At 32.6% G+C, this 14,702-nt stretch overlaps 1 protein-coding gene across 4 annotated transcripts in view; it reads left to right on the top strand.

Annotated features, from left to right (window-relative positions):
• The window catches only part of TRAPPC13 (trafficking protein particle complex subunit 13), a 40,532-nt gene that overhangs the window by 24,050 nt on the left and 1,780 nt on the right, over positions 1–14,702 (top strand). The window contains exons 6-12 of one of the 4 annotated variants that reach the window (XM_077773563.1): positions 1,974–2,046; positions 3,534–3,578; positions 6,949–6,966; positions 8,934–9,067; positions 10,570–10,768; positions 12,118–12,218; positions 14,499–14,646. In XM_077773563.1, the coding sequence (XP_077629689.1) occupies positions 1,974–2,046; positions 3,534–3,578; positions 6,949–6,966; positions 8,934–9,067; positions 10,570–10,768; positions 12,118–12,218; positions 14,499–14,646 (718 nt within the window). Of the gene's footprint in view, positions 1–1,973; positions 2,047–3,533; positions 3,579–6,948; positions 6,967–8,933; positions 9,068–10,569; positions 10,769–12,117; positions 12,219–14,495; positions 14,647–14,702 lie in introns of all 4 variants that reach the window. The other 3 variants (XM_077773562.1, XM_077773565.1, XM_077773564.1) reach the window with 3 other exon arrangements.

Raw genomic sequence — 14,702 nt, 5'->3', positions numbered from 1 at the left:
CACAACTTACGATTTTTTTTGGTCTTGTTCTTAAAATAATTACTTAGTACCTGTCATTTCCATTAGAGTATGATTTCCATGAAGTCAGCTAACAGAGGATCTAATAGAACAGTAGTCAGTATTTGTTGATTTTGAGTTTACCAAAACGATATTAAATGCATTAAATCTTCCTTTTAGTGAAAAAGAGACTCTTGTAAAACTAAACAACTCATAAATAATGACACAGAGCTCAAATCTAAATCTGGCTTCAAAAAACTCATACCTTTCTATTACTACTTCCTACTGGGAGCACTTGAAAGCAATTACTGTGTTTTGATCAACTCTGTATCACTAGTATCTGGCTTATGTACAGTTTGAAAGGAGAAATTAAATTACCTATAATGTCACACTAAGTGTAACCACTATTAAAATATTAGTATACTATTTTCCAGTCTTGTTTATGTTCATATACATATAACAGATTTGCACAAATAATTTAAATATTTTACAAAATTTTTATCATACTAACCCATAGGGTTTCACTGTGAACATTTTCCTACTTGAGTCAGTATTCTATGAAAACATTATTTTTAAAATGGTTTTATCTTACTACTTGGGCCATATTCTTTTTTTTTTTTTTTTAATGTTTTTACGGTTCCATTTCTTTGTGTCTTCTTCAGTTTCCTTCATAAATTTTCTATAGTTTTCATCATACAGATCTCTTATATCTTTGGTTAGGTTTATTCCTAGGTATTTTATGGTTTTTTGTGCAATTGTGAATGGGATCAGTTTCTTGATTTCTCTTTCTCTTGCTTCATTGTTGGTGCATAAAAATGCAACCAATTTCTGTCCGTTGATTTTGTACCCTGCAACTTTGCTGAATGCATGGATCAGTTCTAGTAGGCTTCTGGTGGAGTCTTTCGGGTTTTCTATGTAGAATATCATGTAGTCTGCAAAAATTGAAAGTTTGACTTCTTCTTTGCCAATTCTGATGCCTTTTATTTCCTTTTGTTGTCTGATTGCTGATGCTAGGACTTCCAGTATGGGCCATATTCTTTAAATTTGTTTACCTTAAATGTTGGACTTCAGATTATTTCTAGTCTCCCACTATCATAAATAACACAGTGATGAGTTATAAAGACAATATGAGTTATTTAACACAATGATGAGTTAAATAACAGTATTTCCTATGGTAGATTGCTTGAAATGGGTTTACTGTAGAAACATATAAGGATTTTTAACAGTCCCTGTTAAGGATTGTTTTCTAAATTTCTTATAACCACTCGCAATATAGATAGAGTCAGTTTCTCTATACCCTTGCCGACCTTGATGACACATGTAAAGAATTTTTTCCAAATCTTATGAGGTAGGAAAATTTTATCTCATTTTATTTCTTTGACTACTTGTGTGACTGAACATCTTCAGTTTTGTTAATGTTCTGGGACTGTGATTTATCTATGGATATCCTTTCATCCTCTTTTGAGTAAGATACTAATGTTTTGTCTACAAGAATTTCTCTTCATAGTGTTATACCATTTTGTCTGCTTTTTAATTTTGTTTCGGTGGGTTTTTTTTTATTGAGTTTGTAAATTTATAAGTGTTTTCCTTTCCATTGCCCTTTAATCTTAAAAGTCTTTCCCATTCCTGGTATTTTGAATTTGTATTTTTTTTCTTATAATTTTTGTGAACTTACTTGTACGTTCAACTATTTGATTTTTCTGGGATTTATTTAGGAATATATTTCACCTTTTGAGGGAAAAGTTTCTGACTTCCTGCTCCAAAATACTGTATTTAATTTTGCTAATCAGAAGTTTCTTGGTCGTGGAATTATCTTATCTGCTGAAACTCTTTTTTTCCTACTCTAGGCCCATTTGGCTGTACTTTCACATCATTGGTAATAATATTTTCCAAATTTGTGAGTAGAATTGAGGTGTATTAGATTTATTATTTAAAAACAAAACTGAATATGATTCAGAGATATGTTTCTATTTCAGCCTGGTGTGTGCAGTGAGCTATACAACTCAGGGTGGAGAAAAAATGTATTTTAGAAAATTCTTCAAATTTCAGGTACTGATTATGACAATGGTGAATGGTTTTTAGCTGCCTTTTTTTCCCTATGAAGTTATTCCTATTTATCTGCAGTGAAAACAGGCTCCACATAGTGCATATAGCTTCATGTATTTGAATTTGTTATATTACTAGCAATCTAAAGTGAGAGTAAATTAAGTAAAAGCAGAGCAATTATCATTGTCAATGGAATATTTCACTTGAAGATTTTTTTTAAGTGTTTTTTTTTTCCTAGTAATCTCTACATCCAATGTGGGGCTTATCATGACACTAAGATCAAGAGTTGCACACTCTTCTGACTGAGCCAGCCAGGCTCAGTATTGAGGATTTGTATCCATAAAATATTGTTCTATTTTTATGCCTTGATAAAACACACAGGAATGTACAAGAGGGATAAGATGAGTATAAAGTCCAAATAAAATAAGTATAAATGGTATCACATTTCTAAAGAAATATTTAAACAAGAGACTATTGACTTAGGCTGAGTGGACTAAGCTTCCTTCTGGGATTCCGTGAGTCACTGAAATTGTAGGTATCATTTTGTATTTATATACAATTTTCATTCCATGATCAAAAACAGTTAAAAACCACTGGTTTAACACAGGCACGTGTGTGTGACAAGGGATGGGATCACCATATACAGTTATCTAAATTAGATCTAGATAGGATACTATGTATATATTTTTCATACCTCTCTGTTTTTAAGTGGAAGAAAAAGTACTATCAGTAGGAAATAAATAAATACAGACAAACATACATACATACATACTTAGATTTATTTGCGGGCACATGGCTGGCTTATCAGATGTAGCATATGATTCCTGACCTCAGGGTTGTGAGTTCAAGCTCCACATTGGGTATAGAGATTACTTTAAAATTAAAAAAAAAAAATTTTTTTGCTGAAAGATTTTGCATGCCTTTTAAAAGAAAATAAGAGGTTTGCTTATTTTGACAAACATTTTTATGAAATAGAGAGATACATGAAGTATATGTATTCGGTTTAGCAAAATATTATGAAATGAATTAGTGTAACTAACACCCACTCAAGAAATGATGATTGTCTTTTAAAAGTGTGTTTAGGATTGTTTTTTTGTTTTTGTTTGTTTTTACAAAAATACTGCATATCTATTAAAAAAGTGTTTTACAGGGGTGCCTGGGTGGCTCAGTCAGTTGAGTGTCCGACTTGGGCTCAGATCATGATCTCACGGTTCATGGGTTCGAGCCCCGCATTGGGCTCTGTGCTGACAGCTAGCTCAGACCCTGGAGCCTGCTTCTGATTCTGTGTCTCCCTCTCTTTCTGGCCCTCCCCTGCTCACACTGCCTGCCTCTCTCTCAGAAATAAAACATTAAAAAAAAATTTTTTTAAGTGTTTTACAGTTAAAATTGGAAAATAACCTTTGACAAATTTATGCCCTGTGGTTTAAAACAAATAAACAAAAATAAATGGTCAAATAATCTCCTCTAATTGATATGCTTTATTTAACTAGGTTCTTAAACCATTGGATGTGAAAACCAAATTTTATAATGCAGAGGTAAGTGTTGGACACTTAATGGGAATTCAGATTATACAGTAAGATCTTCACCTGACTAAAATTCTGATACATTTCTTTTCATATTGAATTGCTGATATAACTGCATTACTTGTAAAAAAAAAAAAAAGCATAAATTTCAATCAGAAGAGAATAATTTCCTTGTAGATCTTTAATCTGCTGTTTTTAACTTACAAAGAATCAATATATCTTGAATTTTCCTCTCGCAAATTTTGTAAGGCTTTCACCCCCTTTCACTAAATGATTGCCCTGTACTTCATGTAATGGTTATTTTTACTGTCTAAAAACATTAGCAATTTCTTAAATATTGTTAAATATGTGATTCTGATATCATAAAATTGAAGTAGTTGATCTAACCCTGCAAAACAGATTTAGTGTTCATGGAAAATATTGACAAATAGAGCTCAACAAAGTAAATCCGTGTGTTAGCTACAGTTTGATTATTAAATTCAGTGAATGGCTTGAAATACGTTTTGGGAGAAACAGGTTTGGCAAAAATATAGAAATATATATATGTAACTTTTAGAATAGAGGATATCTTCTTTGCTAACAAAAGAGATAAGATTGACTTTGCCTAGGAGAAATGTTTTATTGCTTAGATTTCCTTTTAAATTTAAATTTCTACTTTATCTTGGCTTCTAAAGTTCCAGAAAAAGCAGATTTCCTAATGAGTCCCTTACTCCCACAAAATCATGCCTTTCATACCACAGTGATAAATTCAAAAATATTTAAATACAATATTTGAAAATTATGTTATTACTCTAAACCAAATGATCAGAAATTTACAGTCATGTATCAAATTTCCTATGTTATTTTTACCATCAACATCTGAGTTTTTATTCAATATAAAGTTTATTCTACAACCGGACATACTAAAAGATGCCTAAGATAAGGAAACTGTCCTGCAATTAAACCCTATTAGGAGAAAAGAAAAAAGTGCATAAAATTTTAAAACTACCCAATATAGTATGTACAGTAAGTCTAAAGTGAATGATATAAAACGATGTGGTATAGGAAGTCCAGGTTGAGATTTTAGAGTAGTGTTCAGGGAAGATGAGGAAGGGAACTAGAGGAGGTTCTGGATTGTAACATGCTGGAAGCATGAAAGTGTCAAAGTAGTGAAGGCATTCCTAGCAGAGTTACAAATGCACATGGATTATTGAGTACTTAGTGAAGAATATACATATTTGATGGAAGGATACAGTCTCATCAAGGAGATTACTAGATATTTAAAGAGTTAATAACATTTCTTTTTCATGGGAGGGGGAGCTGGAATACTGTACTATGTGTTCTGCCTTTCTGATTTTACTGGAGTACTGTTGATTAATACATAGCTGTTTACCTTGGTGAATTTTAAGTGGTCTTAATTTATCATTTTCCTGGGAAAGATTTCATCCATAGTATGAGGGAAGATAGGTAACTATTCTGTTAGAACACATATGTTTGGAAATTAGAAACAAATAGGGCTGTATTTCTTATAATTGGGTTGTAGGAAGACACATATTAAACTCTTTTGGGTTTTCTTTGCTGAAAATGTGGTACATTAAGAAACTTGTCAAATAGTTTTATAACACTGATATTCAGAGTAATTTGCATAGTTTTTTTAAATTACTAGGTATTCCATGAGTAATATTATAAAAGTGATATACTCCCCAAAAAGGAAGGGGGAAAAATCCACAATTCAACCACACCAAAAAGTAATGGGTTTTTCATTAATCCATGTCTTCTTTCAGTTTTTACTCATTTGTGTTTAATATTCTCTTTTCATAATCATGGTAACAACTGCATTTGCTGCCTTTTTCAATTAACATTTATGTAATCTGTAATCTTTGCCAACAAACATCAGCTAAAAAAAATGTTAGTAAAATTCTGAACCTTTGAAAATAAAGATATCTTTAAAAATTAGGAGTGAAGGTGCACCTGGGTGGCTCAGTCAGTTAAGCGTCCAGCTCTTGATTTCAGCTCAGGTAGTGATCTCACAGTTTGTGAATTCAAGCCCCACATCGGGCTCTGTGCTGACAGTGCAGAGCCTGCTTCAGAATCTCTGTCTCCCTCTCTTTCTGCCCATCCCCAATAATAAATCAACATTTTTTTAAAAAGGAGTAAACAAATAGAATTTTTAGGGTCTCTAAGATATTCAGTATTATAGCTATGTTATAATTAATCACTAGTATTCCAGTAAATACATGTACATAGTATTCCAACTCTCCTACCCACAGTAAAATAAAAATGTTAACTCTTTATATATCTAGTGATCCCTTGATGAGATTTTACCCTTCCATCAAATATGGAAATACGTATCTTCTTCATCAAGTACTCAATATTTCATGTGCCATAGTTCTAACACATTGACTTTTATGTGTAAAAGTCACATTTGTTTCGAACATGATTTTTTACACTGTTTTTAATAATTCTAGTAATATGTGAATCACCCAAAGGAAAACAAATTTTATGAGGAACTTTGTTGTAGTCGTCTAAAATGGGAAAGAAGATTGGTGACGTTAGAAACCAAGATTCAAACATTTGGTTACCTGCTCGTTATAGAGCTCTATCCCAGGTCCTAAAGAGAAATAAATATAAACTGGACATCTTCCTAATCTTCATGGTACTTAGATTTGGTAGAGGAAACAATCATGACAAAACCACAGTGTAAGCACTATCCCCTAGATCATAAAGTGTACTTGGACTCTGGGAGCATCAAGGAGTGAAAAAGTATTTTTAGCTATGGGTTGGATGAAAAAAGGCAACATTTGAGATGGCCCTTGATAAATAAGTAGCCTTAGGAATATATATGAAAAAAAAGATCAACTATGGAATATGTTAACAAGAAGACAATAAGCTCTCAGTTTTCAGAAGTGATCTAGCCCAGCATATTTTGAAGTGTAATGCATGGAACTCTAATTACTGAAGATGGTCCTTGAAAAAATGCTTCCATTATTAGACAAATTTAGGAGAAGCTGTACAATGTATATGTCCTCTGATGTGGATGATAACGTATAACCATCGTAAGTTATCAGTGAAAAATTACAGTGTAGGTAAAGAATTTATAGAATTACAAAGGCATGAGATCTACCTGTCTCGCCTAAATGTGTCCTTGAATATTTGCTCCTATTTAAATATTCACCTGTAGTGTTCTTCTCTATTCATTTAACCATAGCAGTTTCCCCTTTTTAGAAAAATGATTTGTCATATTCCTGCGTTACTTTCTGTTTACTTCCTTGTTTTACTAATGCTGTCTTGTTTAGTGAATTAAAAAAAATGCAGAAATGCATTTTATTTTAAAGTTAGTTATTCTTTTTCTTTAACATTTAATTCTGATTTTTCTAATTTTTCTTTTTTATTTTTCCATTAGAGTGACCTCAGTTCTGTGGTAATTTGATTTTTTATTATAAATTTATATGCTTTTCTTACTTACCACTTTTTGACTCTGCCTAATTAATCTCTCTTTACAAAACATAGTGGAAAAACAAAGTTAGTTGTGAATACCACTTATGTGACTTTAAAAGATGTATATAATTTGTACTTTTTATATTATATTGGTTGTCTTACTCTGTGGGAAAAAAATTAGATGGAAGATTAAATTGTCATATTGAAACAGTTATGCTCTCATTTTTAGTGTTTTTCCTTTGGGTGTTTTTTAAAAGAGGCATGTTAATTTGTTTAAAATAGCCTTGGGATTTTCAACCATTTCCTGTAACATTCTTTACTATACTTTAATTTTTTGAGTAATCCCTAGTTGAAATTTATCTTCAGATGCACAGTGGTTTTAGTTTTACATCTGGGTCAGGTAAAGTTGACCATTTGACATTAGCAAACAGAAGACCATCAAATTTTCCCAAGTTGGCTAAAGTAATAATTTCAAATTTCTGTTTAATATAAGCAGCATTTGCTTATAATATGCGACTTACATAATAACAACGTCAACTGCTATAGCACAGAATTCTTAATTTTTCAAATGTCAAATGACTTTATACTAACTGTTCAAACTAACTTAATTTTCCATTATGCTGCTTGTTTTTCTTTCATTTTATCTAAGTTCTTCCTAAATTTAAGCAGAAAATAGCATTTTTAAATTTGAAATGGTGGGTCTATGGTTATTTTTTTAAAGCAATGGATTGATGGGATATATTTACCATATTTTGAGAAAAAGTAACAGAATACTCACTCTGAATAGTATATCCTTTTATAGTGATAAATCATTGTATTTCTGTTTTCACTTGAGTACATGTGCCAAGAACTAAAGAATCTGTTTTAGTTTAGATAATAATACTTCACATTATAACTTCATCAGTATATTTTTTACAAATGATTTCCATTTACCTGGATTTAATACATAAAAAGTTACACTAAGTGCCAAATTTTTGGGTCATAGTTTATTTTTTAAATTTCTATATATATATTATTCTGAAACTTTTGAACAAAATAATTATTGAATATCCTTAGTATGTCATTTTTTAGACAGGTTTGTTTCAAAAATGAACCAAGTTATCTGTTATCCTTCAGTTATACATCCAAAAAAATTAAATCACATAAAAAGAAGGAGTTCAGCATAAATAATCTAAATTTCAATCCCTAAATTTTAGGAATAAAAATTTTATATAAAGATACTTATTTAAATTACCCATTCATAAAAATATTCCTGAATAGAATTAGTTTTCAAATCTATCCCTAAGACTACAAAATACCTTATGTTTGATTTAAAAGCCCTACAATTATCAGGTATAATTCACATACTTTTTTTCAGCCCTAAAAATACACTTAAAATGACCCAAGAACTCACTAATGACCACTAACAAACTGCTTTATTCACAAAGCTAAAATTTCTATAAAATTATAAAATAGATTATTTATTGTACTGGTGGTACCTATACTTTCTAAATTCAAATAATATGACCACTGAAACTATATTAATAATATGATGGAATATTATAATGAAGACCTAATTCTTCTAACATATCAGTAAGATGATAGGTGCATAGGTATATATATACTACTAAATCGCATTTTAACATTTTAATGACTTATTAAAAGATTTAGGGTATTTGTCATTGAAATTCCAGTTAAATAACTATTTTTGGATGTTGATACAAAAAATATAGTTATCCCCCATCCATTGTTTGACAAGTTATCAGTTAACTAACACTTGACTTTGCCCCTGTTAATTATGTTAGGGTGAAGATTTCTTTTCTTGCATTAATTATGATAACTTTAATTTGCAGGCATGAACTAATCACAGTTGTGGTTAATGTTTTTTCTTCGTATAGATCAGATATTTTTGTTGAGGTAAATGTTTTAAATACCATTACACTTTGGTGGATATTTTTTTCATGTCCTCAGACTGATGAAGTATTTCTCGAAGCCCAGATTCAGAATATTACAACCTCACCCATGTTTATGGAGAAAGTTTCACTGGAGCCATCCATAATGTACAATGTAGCAGAATTAAATTCAGTCAGCCAAGCTGGAGAATGGTAAATATGAATTATGAAGTGTTTGTTTTTATCCTGAGGTGTCTGGACTTTGCTAACATTTGGTACTCTTGGGTCGTTTGTAATTTTCTTTTTTAAACTTTATTTTTCTTAGGGAATTTTATGTTCACAGAAAAATTGATCAGAAAGCAAAGTCCCCCACATGCCCCTGTCCCTACTCATAGTTCCCATTTTTTATATCTTGTTTTACTGTGGCACATTTGTTACAGTCGATGAGCCACTATTGACACTTTTATTAATTACAGTCCATAATTCACATTCGGGGTTCATTTTTGTGTGTCATAGATTTTGTGGGGTTGGACAAAAGTAATGACATTAGCCCCCACTACTGTATTAGATAAAATACTCGCATTGCCCTAAAAATCTCCTGTGCTTCACCCATTCATTCCTCCTTTCATAAAAATACAAGATCCTAGCCATTTGCATTTTATGTTTCACTGTTTGAAACATTTAGTCTTTTAATTTTTATAATAATTCAGTGAGGTAGATATGAAACTCTTCATCCTTTCCTGCAAATGATAAAACTGAGGCATGGGAAGAAATGATGGAGAAGTTAGAAAGGATAAAAATGAAGGGTGAGTTTTAAGAATATTCTCTCAACATTAAAAGGAGTGGTCATAGGAAAAGACAATCTTGGGTTTGTTTGGTTTTTTTTGCAAAAATGAAATATATGTCTTTCTATAGGTAATTTAAAAGAGGAAGAATAAATATAGAGTTGACATTAAAAATATGGATAGGAAAGTAACTACTGGAGAAAGTAATTGATTTTGTTCATCATTGAAACATTTACTTCTATCTTATTATAGTGGTTAAATTCAGTTAAGTTTGTAGCCTCCCATATCCCCACTGAGGAAAACAGTAACTTTTCATTCTTTCCCTCATCTTTTAGTTCATTTAAAAATGATCACTTAGTTTACAGTGATATGTTTCTTCTTATTCTAAACTATTTTCCTTGATAATTATAGAGAAAAGGGACAGGATACTTTAGGTTCTGAGTTCTATCATATTTTTTCAGTTGATACATATCCAGTATTTTAGGTAATATATAGCATTCTGTTATAAAGAACCTAAAATTTTTCCATATCAACTGAAATATTTAAAGAAAAATAAATCTTCTCAATTCAAGTCCTTTTTCATTTGTGTTGAAATGGTAAATCAGGGGCGCCTGGGTGGCCCTGTCGGTTGAGCATCCGACTTCGGCTCAGGTCATGATCCCTTCATGGGTTCAAGCCCCGCATCGGGCTCTGTGTTGACAGCTCAGAGACTGGAGCCTGTCTTCGGATTCTGTGTCTCCCTCTTTCTCTGACCCTCCCCTGCTCACGCTGTCTCTCTCTCTCTCTCAAAAATAAATAAGACATTAAAAAAAAATTTTTTTTAAAGAAATGGTAAATCATGCAGTTCCTGTCCAAAAGAAAAATCACAGCCATGGTTTTTCTTTTAAGACTTCAGAGAATTTTCTCCATCTCTCTCTCCACCTGTTTCAGTGTAACTACATTTGGGTCAAGAGCATATTTGCAGCCAATGGATACACGCCAGTATTTGTACTGCCTAAAACCCAAGAAGGAGTTTGCAGAAAAAGCAGGCATCATTAAAGGAGTAACAGTAATTGGAAAATTGGATATAGTGTGGAAAACAAATCTAGGTGAAAGGGGAAGATTACAGACCAGCCAACTTCAACGAATGGTAAATCTGGAAAAAACATTGGAGGGGGTTTTGGGGAGGAGGGCGGTGCGGATAGATCAACTTAAATTTTCCTAGGTCTATGACTAAAAATCAGCACTTATAAAATGCATTACTGTTACCAATGAATAAGAGGTAAAACACTAGTAATGTTACTGCTTTCTAGGTAGAAGATTCATATTGAGATGCATGAAGAATGTTCAAATATTAATTTATCCATATACGTGGTTTGTTACTCTAACCAAACAGAAATTAAATTACTACTTACCAATTTTTCCCTCCTATAGTATTTCATGCTCACTGTTCATCTGACCTCCACTACATTAAAGGTTTTTTTGCAGTGTCATGCAGCTCTTAGACTTGGTATATTCACCAACTCAGTTCAGATTTTTTTAAAGATTTCAGAACTCTTTTAAAGATTTTAGAATCTGAGTCATCTAAAATTCAGAGTGAGTCCCATTAAAGTTATCTTGTAAGCATTACTTGGATACTTTCCCTAATTTTTGGTCTTAAAGTAGGGATGGCTACCAGTCCTCTTTCTCTTGTACTGTGAAAATATGCTACAAAAATCTTCCCTAGATGCTGAATATTAACTGCTATGATATATTCTTTAAAAATTACTTTTCTTTTACTATGTCAGGCAATAATTGGAAGAATATTTTCACTGGGCCTAATTTAAAATATAGCAGTTGCGGGCGCCTGGGTGGCTTAGTCATTTAAGTGTCCGACTTCAGCTCAGGTCACAATCTCATGGTCCATGAGTTCAANTAAAAAAAAAAAAAAAAAAAAAAAAGATAAATAAATAAACATTAAGAAATTTTTTAAAATAAATTAAATTAAATATAGTATTAGCTATCATCTTGCCATGGATGTTCCAGGCTTTGATGCTTCTGTGGTCTTTTCCCTGCTTGAGTGTCTTGTGAACAAACGTATTTTTTTTTCCCTGGATCTGTTCAAAACAATTTTACTTGTGCTGCTTAGGCAATAACCTCACCTTTTTAGAGTTATATATATATAAGCTGCAGGATCTTTGGAAAGCATCCCTTTAAGATCAAACCTATTGAAATTTCTTACTATTTACCTCTGAGATTAATTTGAACTGTACTGAATGTGGAGGAATTACAGCAAACACAGTCAGGGCCCATTGTGTTGTTCTACAGGCTATGGCAGCAAAAGAAGTAAGAATGAAAAGAAGAAAAGAAAAAAAATAAAAAGTTAGAAAGACTGGGAATTATTTTCCCTGAACATCAGCCTGGAGATCCAACAAATGTTGAGTGAATGTGCTGATGTGGTACCTAAAGTGGAAAGGTTTTGTAATAGATGTGTGTTAACCGTGTTGCTTTTTCTCTTAGGCTCCAGGTTATGGAGATGTTAGGTTGTCTTTGGAGGCAATCCCAGATACCGTAAACCTAGAAGAACCTTTTCATATTACCTGTAAAATAACAAACTGCAGGTAATGGCAGTGTTTGTGGATGGGTGTCCTTTCCCCCTCGCCTGCATCAAAGAGAATTAAAATCTTTTGACTGTGCTCTCTTAAGTTTCTCCTTGACATACAGCCTTCTCTGAGGTTGATGTTGAATACTGTAAAGTTCTTCATCTGGTAACTGTATGTATTACATATTTTTGAGGTCTTCATTAGTTATTTTCTGTGTTTTATTTCATTCATGCATCGTACCCTACGAGGTAGGTATAAGTTATTCACATTTATGCAATACAAAGCCAATTCAGAGGTTAAGTGACTTAGTCAAGCTGAGAGAGCTAGAAAAGTTGGGACCAGAATTTGAAACCAGTTGTATCTGACTTGAAAGCCCATGCTGTTTTCATTGTTTGCACTTCCTCACACTTCGAATGATTAAAACATAAACTAGTTCATTCTTACGGAATAATACATTATAGGTTGAACATTATAAGATAGATTTTTCTGAGCCATATTTATACCTGAACTGTATCTTTATTATTAAAAAAGTAAAAATTTGTTATGAATTTAATACACAGGGTCACTCAATCATAGATTGGAAAATAGAGCCTTATAATAGAGAGTATAATCTAGCTATTGGGAATGCAAAGAGGACAGGGCTTTTTTGAAGCCAGAGAAACTCAGGATTAAAGTCCAGTCCTATCACTTCTGGTACAATTTGTATTACTACTTGGAGTGTATTATTAGTTGCAGCACTTTGATACTGTTGCGATGATGAATCCCAATCCACTTGGTCTGAATGTTTAATCTTTTAAAATACCGTGTCCGTTCCAAGTTTGATATACGAAATACTCATCCTTAAGAATTACAAAAATACCTCCCTCCCTCTGAAGCTAGTGACCCTCCCACATAGTTAATCATTCCTTTCTGTCATAGCAAATATTAATATAGTTTTTTAGTGATGTTCATATATTGCTTTAATTATCAGTCTCTTCTTATTAAATTATGCATTACTCAACAGAAGGGACCATGTCTTCCCTAGCATTGTAAATGCATTGCCTGCCATGTCATTGGGAGTTTAGTAAACAGCGACTCACACAGGTGAAGACCCTTTGTGTATAAGTGTGCTTTTGGATTTTTTGTGTAAAATTTTTGAGGTATAGCAAATCAGTGACCAAATGACAAACCACTGTAAAAAATGAAGAAATTCACTTCAGCTTTAGGTGATTGAAGTTTTCCAAAAACCACCTGTTTCTTAGATCTCCAGTTTCCCTATCTAGAAAAATAGGACCCCCACTACTACCACCCACCCACACATAGACACATACACATGACATACACTAACTGGATTTTTGTGAAATGTAATGAGAAAATTCATGTAGTGCATCTAATCTGGTCTTTGGCACATAATGGATACTTCAAATGTTTGTTGCAGAGACACAGACATATAAAGCTAAATATCATTAAATGAGTATGTGTAAGAATCTATAAATTGAAATTTAAATAAATATTTAAAATATGGAACCAACTGTGAGGATAAAAAGAGCTAAAACAGTTGAGTGTAGTCACAAGTGCTGGTAGAGCCAGAGGACTATTTTATACTATGAGCCTTTGGTTATTAAAAAAATATATTGTGTATCTTCATTGAAAGTTATTTTTAACTTCACATGTTTAAGCTAAACTGGTGCTATCAGTTATAAACAGAAGCAGTCTGGGGCACTTGTGGGGATGAGCACTGGGTGTTATGTGGAAATCAACTTGACAATAAACTATTTGTAAAAAAATAAATAAAAAATAAACAGAAGCGGTCTTTTTCATGTAAACACTGAACAAACCGGAATAGTATTTACTTAGAAATCTTGTCTGTCATTTTGTTATCTGCAGGGTAAAGGAACACATAGGTTAAAGAGCAAAAGACTCAGTTTATCTTTTTCTTTCCTGTAGAATACTTAACAGAAATAGGAAGGAAACATAGCAACAAGATTAGACACAGATGTCTGGATGTATCCCAGAGAAATGGCAAAGCTGCTAACAGATCAGCACCAGGGAGCCAAGGGTCAGTAATAGAACCAGAGGCTTATATTCAGACAGGTAGATCAATCTCAGTGCCACTGTAAACCCTAGAAGATGCCATCTCTTTCATTTTCCTGATTGTCTAAGTGAAATAAAAATGATATCCTAGTTTTTATTTTTGAATCCGGTTTTTATTCTCCTGGACACCCCCAAAAAATTCATTGGCACTAGTAGAAGAAATATCACAGAACTGCTTTGTGAAAGGAACAAGATTTATTCCTGTCCTTCTGATTCCTCCAGCAGTGAACGGACTATGGATCTGGTTTTGGAAATGTGCAATACCAATTCTATCCACTGGTGTGGCATTTCAGGAAGACAGCTTGGAAAGCTACATCCAAGTTCCTCGCTCTGCCTTGCCCTTACTCTCCTGTCTTCAGTACAGGGACTGCAGGTTTGCTCTCTTTTCAGTAATTTCAGTATATGGGGACTATTAACCAGTGGTCATTT

The sequence above is a fragment of the Crocuta crocuta genome, unplaced genomic scaffold (assembly GCF_008692635.1).
Source record: "Crocuta crocuta isolate KB4526 unplaced genomic scaffold, BGI_CrCroc_1.0 scaffold383, whole genome shotgun sequence".
NCBI lineage: Eukaryota > Metazoa > Chordata > Mammalia > Carnivora > Hyaenidae > Crocuta > Crocuta crocuta.
This window is presented reverse-complemented; position numbering and strand designations above follow the sequence as displayed.